The sequence below is a fragment of the Salvelinus fontinalis genome, chromosome 3 (genome assembly GCF_029448725.1).
Source record: "Salvelinus fontinalis isolate EN_2023a chromosome 3, ASM2944872v1, whole genome shotgun sequence".
Classification (NCBI taxonomy): Eukaryota; Metazoa; Chordata; class Actinopteri; order Salmoniformes; family Salmonidae; genus Salvelinus; species Salvelinus fontinalis.
In genome coordinates this window covers 69,744,613-69,758,945 of record NC_074667.1, presented here as the reverse complement: position 1 = coordinate 69,758,945, position 14,333 = coordinate 69,744,613, and the positions used below count along the sequence as shown (strand labels likewise).

At 44.5% G+C, this 14,333-nt stretch overlaps 1 protein-coding gene across 1 annotated transcript in view; it reads left to right on the top strand.

The window, feature by feature from the left end:
- Positions 1-14,333, top strand: part of LOC129851375 (metabotropic glutamate receptor 7-like) — a 446,516-nt gene that overhangs the window by 287,239 nt on the left and 144,944 nt on the right. The window contains exon 6 of the mRNA XM_055917878.1: positions 2,482-2,682. Coding sequence (XP_055773853.1) covers positions 2,482-2,682 — 201 coding nt within the window. The remainder of the gene's footprint in view (positions 1-2,481; positions 2,683-14,333) is intronic.

Genomic DNA, 14,333 nt, shown 5'->3' with positions numbered 1-14,333 from the left:
TAAATGGAATGGCCTCAAACGCATTGAAACCATGTGGTATTTGATACCATTCCACTAACTCCGCTCCAGCCGTTACCACGAGCCAGTTCTCTCTAAGGTGCCATCAACCTGGGATTTCAAAGTGGAAATTAGAAAACTTTAGAAGCCCTTTTAAACGTCAAATGTAATTTTTTGGGGGGGGTGCTGGAAAGGTCTCTTGCAACAGGGGGATCAAATTAATGTCCTACATCTGTAGCTGTGTGCATGGCCACAAAGGTGTTTGAGTGTGCATGTGTGTGTATGCCAAAACAAAGCCAATGCTGAATACAGATCCAGCCATTTCAGCTTCTTTCCTGACTCTGTTGTGGGTATTCTACATTTTTCTCTGGAATTGTCCATTTCGACAATGACAGATTTTAGAGCAAGCTCGTGAACGCTCACCCTCTCCAAAAGCTAGGTTTCCATCCAATTGGTGACAGATTTTCATGTGAATATTTTAAAATCTGCATAAAACCAACATGCACATTTTCCCACCAGAAATGTGTTTCCATCAAATATACCAGTTGTGGATAAAAGGCAGTTCGTGATGAAGTAGCGGCACGTAAAAATAAAAATAAATGTGCAGTTCAATTCCCATGTGCCAAAGTAAATGTGTTTCCTTTGCGTATTCAGCTCTATTGATGGTTTTTCTCACAACAACAAAAATGGCGTTATATAGTGAGTGTGTTCACTCTGGCTAACAGCTTGCAGATACTGTGCGGGTATAGCCTACAGTTGAAATTTTTACGGACAATTATTTTTATTTGTCGATGATCATGTCACCAGAATAAAGGCCATGGATATTTATTGAAAGGAGCGTCAGGCTCATGACCTTTCACCCTGTGAAGTTCATCATCATTTATTCCACTCGGGCTCCCGAGTGGCGCAGCGGTCTAAGGCAATGCATCTCCGTGCTTTTGAGGCTTCACTATAGACACCCTGGTTCGAAAACCTGGTTACAGTGGCTTCCTCCTTTTCATTTTCTAAGTGATTACTTAATTAAAGGCATTGTGTTAAGAAGCAGTAGCTTGGCTGGGTTGTGTTTCGGAGGACGCATGGCTCTCGACCTTCGCCTCTCTCGAGTCCGTACGGGAGTTGCAGCGATGAGACAAGACTGTAACTACTACCAATTGGATACCATGGAATTGGGGAGAAAAAAAATGAAAAAATCCAGTAAACATGTGACGTGATCGACATGACGCAGGATAAATTGGCATATACACTCGGAATAGAATGTCAGTCATTTGAAAGAAGGAAAAGAACACTCGTAATGATAACAAAATACTCATCCAATTGTTGTTTTGATTATTATTATTATAATTATCATCAGATCATCATAGTCGCGGTAAAAAAAAAAAGTCTGCTTGTGACATTATTCAATGTAAATGCCTTGTCATGTACTATTTCTCAAAAAATATGTCCATGGAAAACCATCAAAAAGTCTTATTGATCAATTGTACAAATCCCTGACAGACTGTAAAGGTTGTCAATGTCGTTCTCCTCCTCAGACGAGGAGGAGCATGGATCGGACCAAGATGCGGAGTAGGAGGTATTCATGATTTTAATGGCAAACCAACAAACACTACAAATTAACAAAACAACAAACGTGACTAACCTGCAACAGTCCTGTGTGGCCCAAACGCTAACACAGGAAACAAACACCCACAAATCACCAGTGAAACCCTGGCTGCCTTAGTATGACTCTCAATCAGAGACAAACGATACACACCTGTCTCTAATTGAGAATCATACCAGGACGAACACAAAAACCCCACATAGAAATAGAAAACATAGACTGCCCACCCAACACTCACGCCCTGACCAATAAAGACATATAAAACAAGAGAAAACAGGTCAGGAACGTGACACAGACAATGCAATACGAGATGGTGATCTCAGCATAATGTGTCTACCAGTGAAGGTAAAAAACACAATGGCTTGGGATTTTGCCCTTTCATGTAGTTCTCCCACATTAAAACCAAGGTGATTGAAAAGTAACTGTGAGAAATAAAGTGGCTATTAAACTGTGTCTAATTCAATGGGTCCACTCTTTCATGTTTGATGGAAACAGCATGAATATAATGTGAAGCCTCTCCATATAGACAGCAGATTTAAAGATGAGGTGTAACCCATGAAAGCATTATAATACCCTGTAAGAACGTAGTAGTACCTTTTTCGTGTTAACAGACTCTCTTTTGAAGTTATTAAAAAACCAACGCATTGTGAATACAGTGAATACAGGATTCCTTTCATTTAAATACGGTTTGCATCGTTGCAAGGCGACCCATGTCTGTGGAATGTAATGTTAGTGTGTGATTTTCCTAAATGTAAAAAGATGAGTACTTTTTTTTTTTAAGGTCACCTCATTAATGCAAATGCGTAGAAATGTCTTGTATTTACCATTAAGAGCTATATCTCTTTCCCAAAACGTGTCCTGAATATTCTCCTCTTTTCATCCTGCAGGCCAGGAGCGGATCGGGACGGACTCTAAGTACGAGCAAGAGGGGAAGGTTCAGTTTGTGATCGATGCGGTGTACGCCATGGCCCACGCCCTTCACAACATGCAGAGAGACCTGTGTCCCGACGTCTCTGGGATCTGTCCCGATATGGACTTGGCCGGCGGCAAGAAACTGCTCAAGTATATCCGCAGTGTCACCTTCAATGGTAAGTTCAGTAACAATGTGAACAACACCTATTTGTCACAGCATGATCAGGTCTCTTTTGCAAAAATGTTGGTGAAATATTTAGGCGAAGTGTTGGTAAGCTTTTTAGCCAAACTGTTTGTCCAATATTTAGCAGAACTGTTGGTTAAATATTTAGCATCGATATTGGTTAAATAAATCCACTGCTACCAAAGATAGGGCTGCAACATTGTCTTTCATTTGTGAAGTATACAAACAACAATACCAGACCATGTTCACACTGTAGGAAGTGATGTCATACCAGACCATGTTCACACTGTAGGAAGTGATGTCACAACAGACCATGTTCACACTGTAGGAAGTGATGTCATACCAGACCATGTTCACACTGTAGGAAGTGATGTCATACCAGACCATGTTCACACTGTAGGAAGTGATGTCATAACAGACCATGTTCACACTGTAGGAAGTGATGTCATAACATACCATGTTCACACTGTAGGAAGTGATGTCATAACAGACCATGTTCACACTGTAGGAAGTGATGTCATAACAGACCATGTTCACACTGTAGGAAGTGATGTCATAACAGGCAATGTTCACACTGTAGGAAGTGATGTCATAACAGACCATGTTCACACTGTAGGAAGTGATGTCATACCAGACCATGTTCACACTGTAGGAAGTGATGTCATAACATACCATGTTCACACTGTAGGAAGTGATGTCATAACAGACCATGTTCACACTGTAGGAAGTGATGTCATAACAGACCATGTTCACACTGTAGGAAGTGATGTCATAACAGACCATGTTCACACTGTAGGAAGTGATGTCATAACAGACCATGTTCACACTGTAGGAAGTGATGTCATAACAGACCATGTTCACACTGTAGGAAGTGATGTCATAACAGACCATGTTCACACTGTAGGAAGTGATGTCATAACAGACCATGTTCACACTGTAGGAAGTGATGTCATAACAGGCAATGTTCACACTGTAGGAAGTGATGTCATACCAGACCATGTTCACACTGTAGGAAGTGATGTCAGAACAGACAATGTTCACACTGTAGGAAGTGATGTCATAACAGGCAATGTCCACACTGTAGGAAGTGATGTCATAACAGGCAATGTCCACACTGTAGGAAGTGATGTCATAACATACCATGTTCACACTGTAGGAAGTGATGACATAACATACCATGTCCACACTGTAGGAAGTGATGTCATAACAGGCAATGTCCACACTGTAGGAAGTGATGTCATAACATACCATGTTCACACTGTAGGAAGTGATGTCATAACAGACCATGTTCACACTGTAGGAAGTGATGTCATAACAGACAATGTTCACACTGTAGGAAGTGATGTCATAACAGACAGTATTTACAAGGAGGACGTATATAAGGGCTATTTTGTACACAGTAGGAAGTAAAGGAGAAGCCTAATTGACAGGCAACACAGTTCTGGTTTGCTTGTGGACTTCTTCAGGTAGCAGCTAAGGTGATAGCGTAAGACATGATAATGGTGTTTGCTGCTCATAGCTCTCCCCTCGTCCCGGAGAATGCAACATCCCAAAGCATCCTGTTTCCACAGGATATCTTATTGACTGTGTGGAAGAGACAAGACCACAGAGGGAATGCCGTGTGACTGTTCCACATAGGGCTTTGATCAAAAGACGAGCACTATTTAGGGAATAGTATGCCATTTCAGGCACAGAGAAAGACTCTGAGGCACAATATGAGGAGAAAAGCATTTTAGGAATTGATTGGATTTAGTGGAGGTAGAGAAAAGACCATGTTTATAATTTGAGAAAAACAATGTCCTCTATTACACAGACGTCAACACACAGGTCTGCTGGTACCAACGTACCCCCTGGCACTGCCTGAAATAGTATGAATATCGCTACTGAAAAAACACTTTAAAACACCTTGTATGAGGGTGAGGAATTAAACACTAACACCTTGTATGAGGGTGAGGAATTAAACACTAACACCTTGTATGAGGGTGAGGAATTAAACACTAACACCTTGTATGAGGGTGAGGAATTAATCACTAACACCTTGTATGAGGGTGAGGAATTAAACACTAACACCTTGTATGAGGGTGAGGCATTAAACACTAACACCTTGTATGAGGGTGAGGAATTAAACACTAACACCTTGTATGAGGGTGTAGTTCGAGGAATTAAAGAGAAGGACACAGAGATCTCAGAACATATTGTAGCTAAATTTCTCTTCCAATGATCCTTTTTCCTAACCTGCCAATATTTTCCTCTGGGAAGAAACGGCTACGCACTTAGCAAACTCTGCAATGTGCTAATTGGCTTTGTAGGTATCTTATAAATCTCCCTACAACTCATCTATTATCTCTCACATATTTTTTCATATAATGCAGCGAGAGACAGTACCAGTCAAAAGTTTTAGAACAGCTACTCATTTAATGGTTATTCTTTAGTTTTACTCTTCTCTACATTGTAGAATAATAGTGAAGACATAAAAACTATGAAATAACACATATGGAATCATGTAGTAACCAGAAAAGTGTTAAACAAATCAAAATATATTTTATATTTGAGATTCTTCAAGGTAGCTACCCTTTTCCTTGATGACAGCTTTGCACACTCTTGGCATTCTCTCAACCAGTTTCATGAGGTCGTCACCTGGAATGCATTTCAATTAATAGGTGTGCCTTGTTAAAAGTTAATTTGTGGAATTTATTTCCTCAAGGCGCACGGATCCCTTTAGCGGATAATTGTCATCAACAAACATAATTACAGAGCGCATTTTTTTTTTTTTATGCTAAAAATATTTTTATTCATGAATTCACAAGTGCAATATAGCAAAACACAGCTTATCTTGTTGTTTATCCACCTGTCGTGTCAGATTTTGAAAATATGCTTTACAGCGAAAGCAATCCAAACTTTTGTGTGAGTTTATCGATCACCAGACGAAACATTACGAACACCTAGCAGCAATGTAGATTGGTCACGAAAGTCAGAAAAGCATTACAATTAATCGCTTACCTTTGATGATCTTCGGATGTTTGCACTCACAAGACTCCCAGTTACACAATAAATGTTCCTTTTGTTCGATAAAGATGATTTTTATTTCCAAAAACCTCCATTTGGTTTGCACGTTATGTTCAGTAATCCACAGGCTCGTGATGGTCATGAAGGGCAAATGAAAATTCCAAATAGTATGCGTAAAGTTCGTAGAAACATGTCAAAAGTTTTTATAATCAATCTTCTGGTTGTTTTTAACATAAATAATCGATAATATTTCAACCGGAGGGTAAAGTATTCAATACAAGACAGAAATAAAATGTCGAGCTACCACTTTCGCGCGCAAGAACTAATCAAGGACACTGACGCAATTTGATAAATCTCGCTCATTTTTCAGAATAAAAGCTTGAAACTATGTCTAAAGCCTGGACACAGCCTGAGGAAGCCATTGGAAAAGGAATCTGGTTGATATCCCTTTAAATGGAGGATAGGCAGGCAATGGAACAGGGATTTTTCAAAATACGAGGCACTTCAGGGTTGGATTTCCTCAGGTTTTTGCCTGCAAAATCAGTTCTGTTATACCCACAGACAATATTTTGACTGTTTTGGAAACTTTAGAGTGTTTTCTATCCTAATCTGTCAATTATTTGCATATTCTATAATCTGGGCCTGAGAAATAGGCCGTTTACATTGGGAACGTTATTTTTCCAAACATAAAAATTCTGCCTCCTAGCGTCAAGAAGTTAATGCGTCTGAGCCAGTCTGTTGTGTTAAATCGATGATAAAAAAATTGAAAGAATATGGCACCACAACAAACCTGCCAAGAGAGGGTCACCCATCAAAACTTAACGACCAGGCAAGGAGGGCATTAATCAGAGAGGCAACAAAAAGAGACCAAAGATAACCCTGAAGGAGCTTCAAAGCTCCATGGCGGAGATTGGAGTATCTGTCCATAGGACCACTAAGCTGTACACTCCACAGAGCTGGGCTTTACGGAAGAGTGGCCAGAAAGAAGCCATTGCTTAAAGAGAAAAATAAGCAACCACATTTGGTGTTCGCCAAAAGGCATGTGGGAGATTCCCCAAACATATGGAAGAAGGTACTCTGGTCAGATGAGACACAAATGTAGCGTTTTGGCCCTTAAGGAAAATGCTTTGTCTGGCGCAAACCCAACACTTCTCATCACCCTGAGAACACCATCCCCAGCATGGTGGTGGCAGCGTTATGCTGTGGGGATGTTTTTCATAGACAGGGACTGGGAAACTGGTCAGAATTGAAGGAATAATGGATGGCGCAAAATACAGGGAAATTCTTGAAGGAAACCTGTTTCAGTCTTCTAGAGATTTGAGACTGGGACGGAGGTTCACCTTCCAGCAGGACAATGACCCTAAGCATACTGCTAAAGCAACACTCGAGTGGTTTAAGGGGAAACATTTAAATGTCTTGGAATGGCCTAGTCAAAGCCCAGACCTCAATCCAATTGAGTATCCGTGGTATGACTTAAACATTGCTGTACACCAGCGGATCCCATCCAACTTGAAGGAGCTGGAGCAGTTTTGCCTTGAAGAATGGGCAACAATCCCAGTGGAGATATAGCCCAAGTATCAGGTATGAAGGGAAGACCCCAATGTTAAACCACGTTGAATAAACAATGGTTTAATTTTCCAACAAAGGCAAGCAGTAGACATGTCAAGGCAGGAAGAGTTCTGAAATCCAGATGGGAGGGGGGGTGGGGGGCAGAGGTACAGGGCCAGGCAGAGTGGTCAGGCAGGTGGGCTCAGAGTCAGGAGGGTCAAAACCGAGAGGGCAAGAAAAGAGAGACTAGAAAAAGCAGGCGCTGAGACACAAAAAGCCGGTTGACTCAAACAAACAAGACGAACTGGCAACAGACAGACAGAGAACACAGGTATAAATACACAGGGGATAATGGGGAAGATGGGTGACACCTGGAGGGGGGTGGAGACAATCACAAGGACAGGTGAAACAGATCAGGGTGGGACACCAAGAGACTTGCAGCTGTAATTGCTGCAAAAGGTGGCTCTACAAGGTATTGACTTTGGGGGTGGGTGACTAGTTCTGCACGCTCAAGTTTTCAGTTTTTTTTTCTGTCATTTCTTGTTTGTTTCACAATAAAATAATATGTTGAGTCTTCAAAGTGGTAGGCATGTTGTGTAAATCAAATTATACAACCCCCCCCCCCCAAAAAAAAATCCATTTTTATTCCAGGTTTTAAGGCAACAAAATAGGAAAAATGCCAAGGGGGATGAATACTTTCGCAAGCCACTGTACAGAATCTGTATCGGCTGTGAAAAACAATGAAATATTAAAGAAAGGTGTGATATTTGCACATTGTAATATTATCAGAACAGAAGCTTATACAGTCTGATGGTTTATTCTACATGGAATATATAAAAACACTGTTTACATAAGCAAATTCTTCTCATATTTAATCTGTAGGCAGAGTTTCATCCACTCTGTCATATCCAGGATGGAGTGTCAAGCACGCCACCCCTCCTGCCACATGACTGCACAGGTCCATAATCTGTAATACATTACATAGACGGAAGGGACTTCATCCCCCACCGGAGACTTGAAGACAGACCCTCACCCAGCTGTGCATATCAGTGTGTCAGACAGAGAGCTGTACAGGTCAGTGTGTTAGAGAGCTGTACAGGTCAGTGTGTCAGACAGAGAGCTGTACAGGTCAGTGTGTCAGACAGAGAGCTGTACAGGTCAGTATGTCAGACAGACAGAGAGCTGTACAGGTCAGTGTGTTAGACAGACAGAGAGCTGTACAGGTCAGTGTGTTAGACAGACAGAGAGCTGTACAGGTCAGTGTGTCAGACAGAGAGCTGTACAGGTCAGTGTGTTAGACAGACAGAGAGCTGTACAGGTCAGTGTGTTAGACAGAGAGCTGTACAGGTCAGTGTGTCAGACAGAGAGCTGTACAGGTCAGTGTGTCAGACAGAGAGAGAGCTGTACAGGTCAGTGTGTTAGACAGAGAGCTGTACAGGTCAGTGTGTTAGACAGAGAGCTGTACAGGTCAGTGTGTCAGACAGACAGAGAGCTGTACAGGTCAGTGTGTTAGACAGACAGAGAGCTGTACAGGTCAGTGTGTTAGACAGAGAGCTGTACAGGTCAGTGTGTCAGACAGAGAGCTGTACAGGTCAGTGTGTTAGACAGAGAGCTGTACAGGTCAGTGTGTTAGACAGAGAGCTGTACAGGTCAGTGTGTCAGACAGACAGAGAGCTGTACAGGTCAGTGTGTCAGACAGAGAGAGAGCTGTACAGGTCAGTGTGTTAGACAGAGAGCTGTACAGGTCAGTGTGTTAGACAGAGAGCTGTACAGGTCAGTGTGTTAGACAGACAGAGAGCTGTACAGGTCAGTGTGTTAGAAAGAGAGAGAGCTGTACAGGTCAGTGTGTTAGACAGACAGAGAGCTGTACAGGTCAGTGTGTCAGACAGAGAGCTGTACAGGTCAGTGTGTTAGACAGACAGAGAGCTGTACAGGTCAGTGTGTCAGACAGACAGAGAGCTGTACAGGTCAGTGTGTTAGACAGACAGAGAGCTGTACAGGTCAGTGTGTTAGACAGACAGAGAGCTGTACAGGTCAGTGTGTCAGACAGACAGAGAGCTGTACAGGTCAGTGTGTTAGACAGAGAGCTGTACAGGTCAGTGTGTTAGACAGACAGAGAGCTGTACAGGTCAGTGTGTTAGACAGACAGAGAGCTGTACAGGTCAGTGTGTCAGACAGACAGAGAGCTGTACAGGTCAGTGTGTCAGACAGACAGAGAGCTGTACAGGTCAGTGTGTTAGACAGACAGAGAGCTGTACAGGTCAGTGTGTTAGACAGACAGAGAGCTGTACAGGTCAGTGTGTCAGACAGACAGAGAGCTGTACAGGTCAGTGTGTTAGACAGAGAGCTGTACAGGTCAGTATGTTAGACAGACAGAGAGCTGTACAGGTCAGTGTGTTAGACAGAGAGCTGTACAGGTCAGTGTGTTAGACAGAGAGCTGTACAGGTCAGTGTGTTAGACAGACAGAGAGCTGTACAGGTCAGTGTGTCAGACAGACAGAGAGCTGTACAGGTCAGTGTGTTAGACAGAGAGCTGTACAGGTCAGTGTGTTAGACAGAGAGCTGTACAGGTCAGTGTGTTAGACAGAGAGCTGTACAGGTCAGTGTGTCAGACAGACAGAGAGCTGTACAGGTCAGTGTGTTAGACAGACAGAGAGCTGTACAGGTCAGTGTGTTAGACAGACAGAGAGCTGTACAGGTCAGTGTGTTAGACAGAGAGAGAGCTGTACAGGTCAGTGTGTCAGACAGACAGAGAGCTGTACAGGTCAGTGTGTCAGACAGACAGAGAGCTGTACAGGTCAGTGTGTTAGACAGACAGAGAGCTGTACAGGTCAGTGTGTCAGACAGACAGAGAGCTGTACAGGTCAGTGTGTTAGACAGACAGAGAGCTGTACAGGTCAGTGTGTCAGACAGAGAGCTGTACAGGTCAGTGTGTCAGACAGACAGAGAGCTGTACAGGTCAGTGTGTCAGACAGACAGAGAGCTGTACAGGTCAGTGTGTCAGACAGACAGAGAGCTGTACAGGTCAGTGTGTTAGACAGACAGAGAGCTGTACAGGTCAGTGTGTTAGACAGAGAGCTGTACAGGTCAGTGTGTCAGACAGACAGAGAGCTGTACAGGTCAGTGTGTTAGACAGACAGAGAGCTGTACAGGTCAGTGTGTCAGGCAGACAGAGAGCTGTACAGGTCAGTGTGTTGGACAGAGAGCTGTACAGGTCAGTGTGTTAGACAGACAGAGAGCTGTACAGGTCAGTGTGTTAGACAGAGAGCTGTACAGGTCAGTGTGTCAGACAGACAGAGAGCTGTACAGGTCAGTGTGTTAGACAGAGAGCTGTACAGGTCAGTGTGTCAGACAGAGAGCTGTACAGGTCAGTGTGTTAGACAGAGAGCTGTACAGGTCAGTGTGTCAGACAGACAGAGAGCTGTACAGGTCAGTGTGTCAGACAGACAGAGAGCTGTACAGGTCAGTGTGTCAGACAGACAGAGAGCTGTACAGGTCAGTGTGTCAGACAGAGAGCTGTACAGGTCAGTGTGTTAGACAGAGAGCTGTACAGGTCAGTGTGTCAGACAGACAGAGAGCTGTACAGGTCAGTGTGTCAGACAGACAGAGAGCTGTACAGGTCAGTGTGTTAGACAGAGAGCTGTACAGGTCAGTGTGTTAGACAGAGAGCTGTACAGGTCAGTGTGTTAGACAGAGAGCTGTACAGGTCAGTGTGTCAGACAGACAGAGAGCTGTACAGGTCAGTGTGTTAGACAGAGAGCTGTACAGGTCAGTGTGTTAGACAGAGAGCTGTACAGGTCAGTGTGTTAGACAGACAGAGAGCTGTACAGGTCAGTGTGTTAGACAGACAGAGAGCTGTACAGGTCAGTGTGTTAGACAGACAGAGAGCTGTACAGGTCAGTGTGTTAGACAGAGAGCTGTACAGGTCAGTGTGTCAGACAGAGAGCTGTACAGGTCAGTGTGTTAGACAGACAGAGAGCTGTACAGGTCAGTGTGTTAGACAGACAGAGAGCTGTACAGGTCAGTGTGTCAGACAGACAGAGAGCTGTACAGGTCAGTGTGTTAGACAGAGAGCTGTACAGGTCAGTGTGTCAGACAGACAGAGAGCTGTACAGGTCAGTGTGTCAGACAGACAGAGAGCTGTACAGGTCAGTGTGTTAGACAGACAGAGAGCTGTACAGGTCAGTATGTCAGACAGAGAGAGAGCTGTACAGGTCAGTGTGTCAGACAGACAGAGAGCTGTACAGGTCAGTGTGTTAGACAGACAGAGAGCTGTACAGGTCAGTATGTCAGACAGACAGAGAGCTGTACAGGTCAGTGTGTCAGACAGACAGAGAGCTGTACAGGTCAGTGTGTTAGACAGAGAGCTGTACAGGTCAGTGTGTCAGACAGAGAGCTGTACAGGTCAGTCTGTTTAGACAGACAGAGAGCTGTACAGGTCAGTGTGTCAGACAGAGAGCTGTACAGGTCAGTGTGTTAGACAGAGAGCTGTACAGGTCAGTGTGTTAGACAGACAGAGAGCTGTACAGGTCAGTGTGTTAGACAGACAGAGAGCTGTACAGGTCAGTGTGTTTAGACAGACAGAGAGCTGTACAGGTCAGTGTGTTAGACAGAGAGCTGTACAGGTCAGTGTGTTAGACAGAGAGCTGTACAGGTCAGTGTGTCAGACAGACAGAGAGCTGTACAGGTCAGTGTGTTAGACAGAGAGCTGTACAGGTCAGTGTGTTAGACAGACAGAGAGCTGTACAGGTCAGTGTGTTAGACAGACAGAGAGCTGTACAGGTCAGTGTGTTTAGACAGACAGAGAGCTGTACAGGTCAGTGTGTTAGACAGAGAGCTGTACAGGTCAGTGTGTTAGACAGAGAGCTGTACAGGTCAGTGTGTCAGACAGAGAGCTGTACAGGTCAGTGTGTCAGACAGAGAGCTGTACAGGTCAGTGTGTTAGACAGACAGAGAGCTGTAGAGGTCAGTGTGTTAGACAGAGAGCTGTACAGGTCAGTGTGTTAGACAGAGAGCTGTACAGGTCAGTGTGTCAGACAGAGAGCTGTACAGGTCAGTGTTTTAGACAGACAGAGAGCTGTACAGGTCAGTGTGTCAGACAGAGAGCTGTACAGGTCAGTGTGTCAGACAGAGAGCTGTACAGGTCAGTGTGTTAGACAGACAGAGAGCTGTACAGGTCAGTGTGTCAGACAGAGAGCTGTACAGGTCAGTGTGTTAGACAGAGAGCTGTACAGGTCAGTGTGTTAGACAGAGAGCTGTACAGGTCAGTGTGTTAGACAGACAGAGAGCTGTACAGGTCAGTGTGTTAGACAGACAGAGAGCTGTACAGGTCAGTGTGTTAGACAGACAGAGAGCTGTACAGGTCAGTGTGTCAGACAGACAGAGAGCTGTACAGGTCAGTGTGTTAGACAGACAGAGAGCTGTACAGGTCAGTGTGTTAGACAGACAGAGAGCTGTACAGGTCAGTGTGTCAGACAGAGAGCTGTATAGGTCAGTGTGTTAGACAGAGAGCTGTACAGGTCAGTGTGTTAGACAGAGAGCTGTACAGGTCAGTGTGTCAGACAGAGAGCTGTACAGGTCAGTGTGTTTAGACAGAGAGCTGTACAGGTCAGTGTGTCAGACAGACAGAGAGCTGTACAGGTCAGTGTGTCAGACATACAGAGAGCTGTACAGGTCAGTGTGTCAGACAGAGAGCTGTACAGGTCAGTGTGTTTAGACAGAGAGCTGTACAGGTCAGTGTGTTTAGACAGACAGACAGAGAGCTGTACAGGTCAGTGTGTTTAGACAGACAGACAGAGAGCTGTACAGGTCAGTGTGTTAGACAGAGAGAGAGCTGTACAGGTCAGTGTGTTAGACAGAGAGCTGTACAGGTCAGTGTGTCAGACAGACAGAGAGCTGTACAGGTCAGTGTGTCAGACAGACAGAGAGCTGTACAGGTCAGTGTGTTAGACAGACAGAGAGCTGTACAGGTCAGTGTGTCAGACAGAGAGCTGTACAGGTCAGTGTGTTAGACAGACAGAGAGCTGTACAGGTCAGTGTGTTAGACAGACAGAGAGCTGTACAGGTCAGTGTGTTAGACAGACAGAGATCTGTACAGGTCAGTGTGTTAGACAGACAGAGAGCTGTACAGGTCAGTGTGTTAGACAGAGAGAGAGCTGTACAGGTCAGTGTGTCAGACAGAGAGCTGTACAGGTCAGTGTGTTAGACAGAGAGCTGTACAGGTCAGTGTGTCAGACAGAGAGCTGTACAGGTCAGTGTGTTAGACAGACAGAGAGCTGTACAGGTCAGTGTGTTAGACAGAGAGCTGTACAGGTCAGTGTGTTAGACAGACAGAGAGCTGTACAGGTCAGTGTGTCAGACAGAGAGCTGTACAGGTCAGTGTGTCAGACAGAGAGCTGTACAGGTCAGTGTGTTAGACAGAGAGCTGTACAGGTCAGTGTGTCAGACAGACAGAGAGCTGTACAGGTCAGTGTGTTAGACAGACAGAGAGCTGTACAGGTCAGTGTGTTAGACAGAGAGCTGTACAGGTCAGTGTGTTAGACAGAGAGAGAGCTGTACAGGTCAGTGTGTTAGACAGACAGAGAGCTGTACAGGTCAGTGTGTTAGACAGACAGAGAGCTGTACAGGTCAGTGTTTTAGACAGAGAGCTGTACAGGTCAGTGTGTTAGACAGAGAGCTGTACAGGTCAGTGTGTTAGACAGAGAGCTGTACAGGTCAGTGTGTCAGACAGAGAGCTGTACAGGTCAGTGTGTTAGACAGACAGAGAGCTGTAGAGGTCAGTGTGTCAGACAGAGAGCTGTACAGGTCAGTGTGTCAGACAGAGAGCTGTACAGGTCAGTGTGTCAGACAGAGAGCTGTACAGGTCAGTGTGTCAGACAGAGAGCTGTACAGGTCAGTGTGTTAGACAGAGAGAGAGCTGTACAGGTCAGTGTGTCAGACAGACAGAGAGCTGTACAGGTCAGTGTGTCAGACAGAGAGCTGTACAGGTCAGTGTGTCAGACAGAGAGCTGTACAGGTCAGTGTGTCAGACAGAGAGCTGTACAGGTCAGTGTGTCAGACAGAGAGCTGTACAGGTCAGTGTGTCAGACA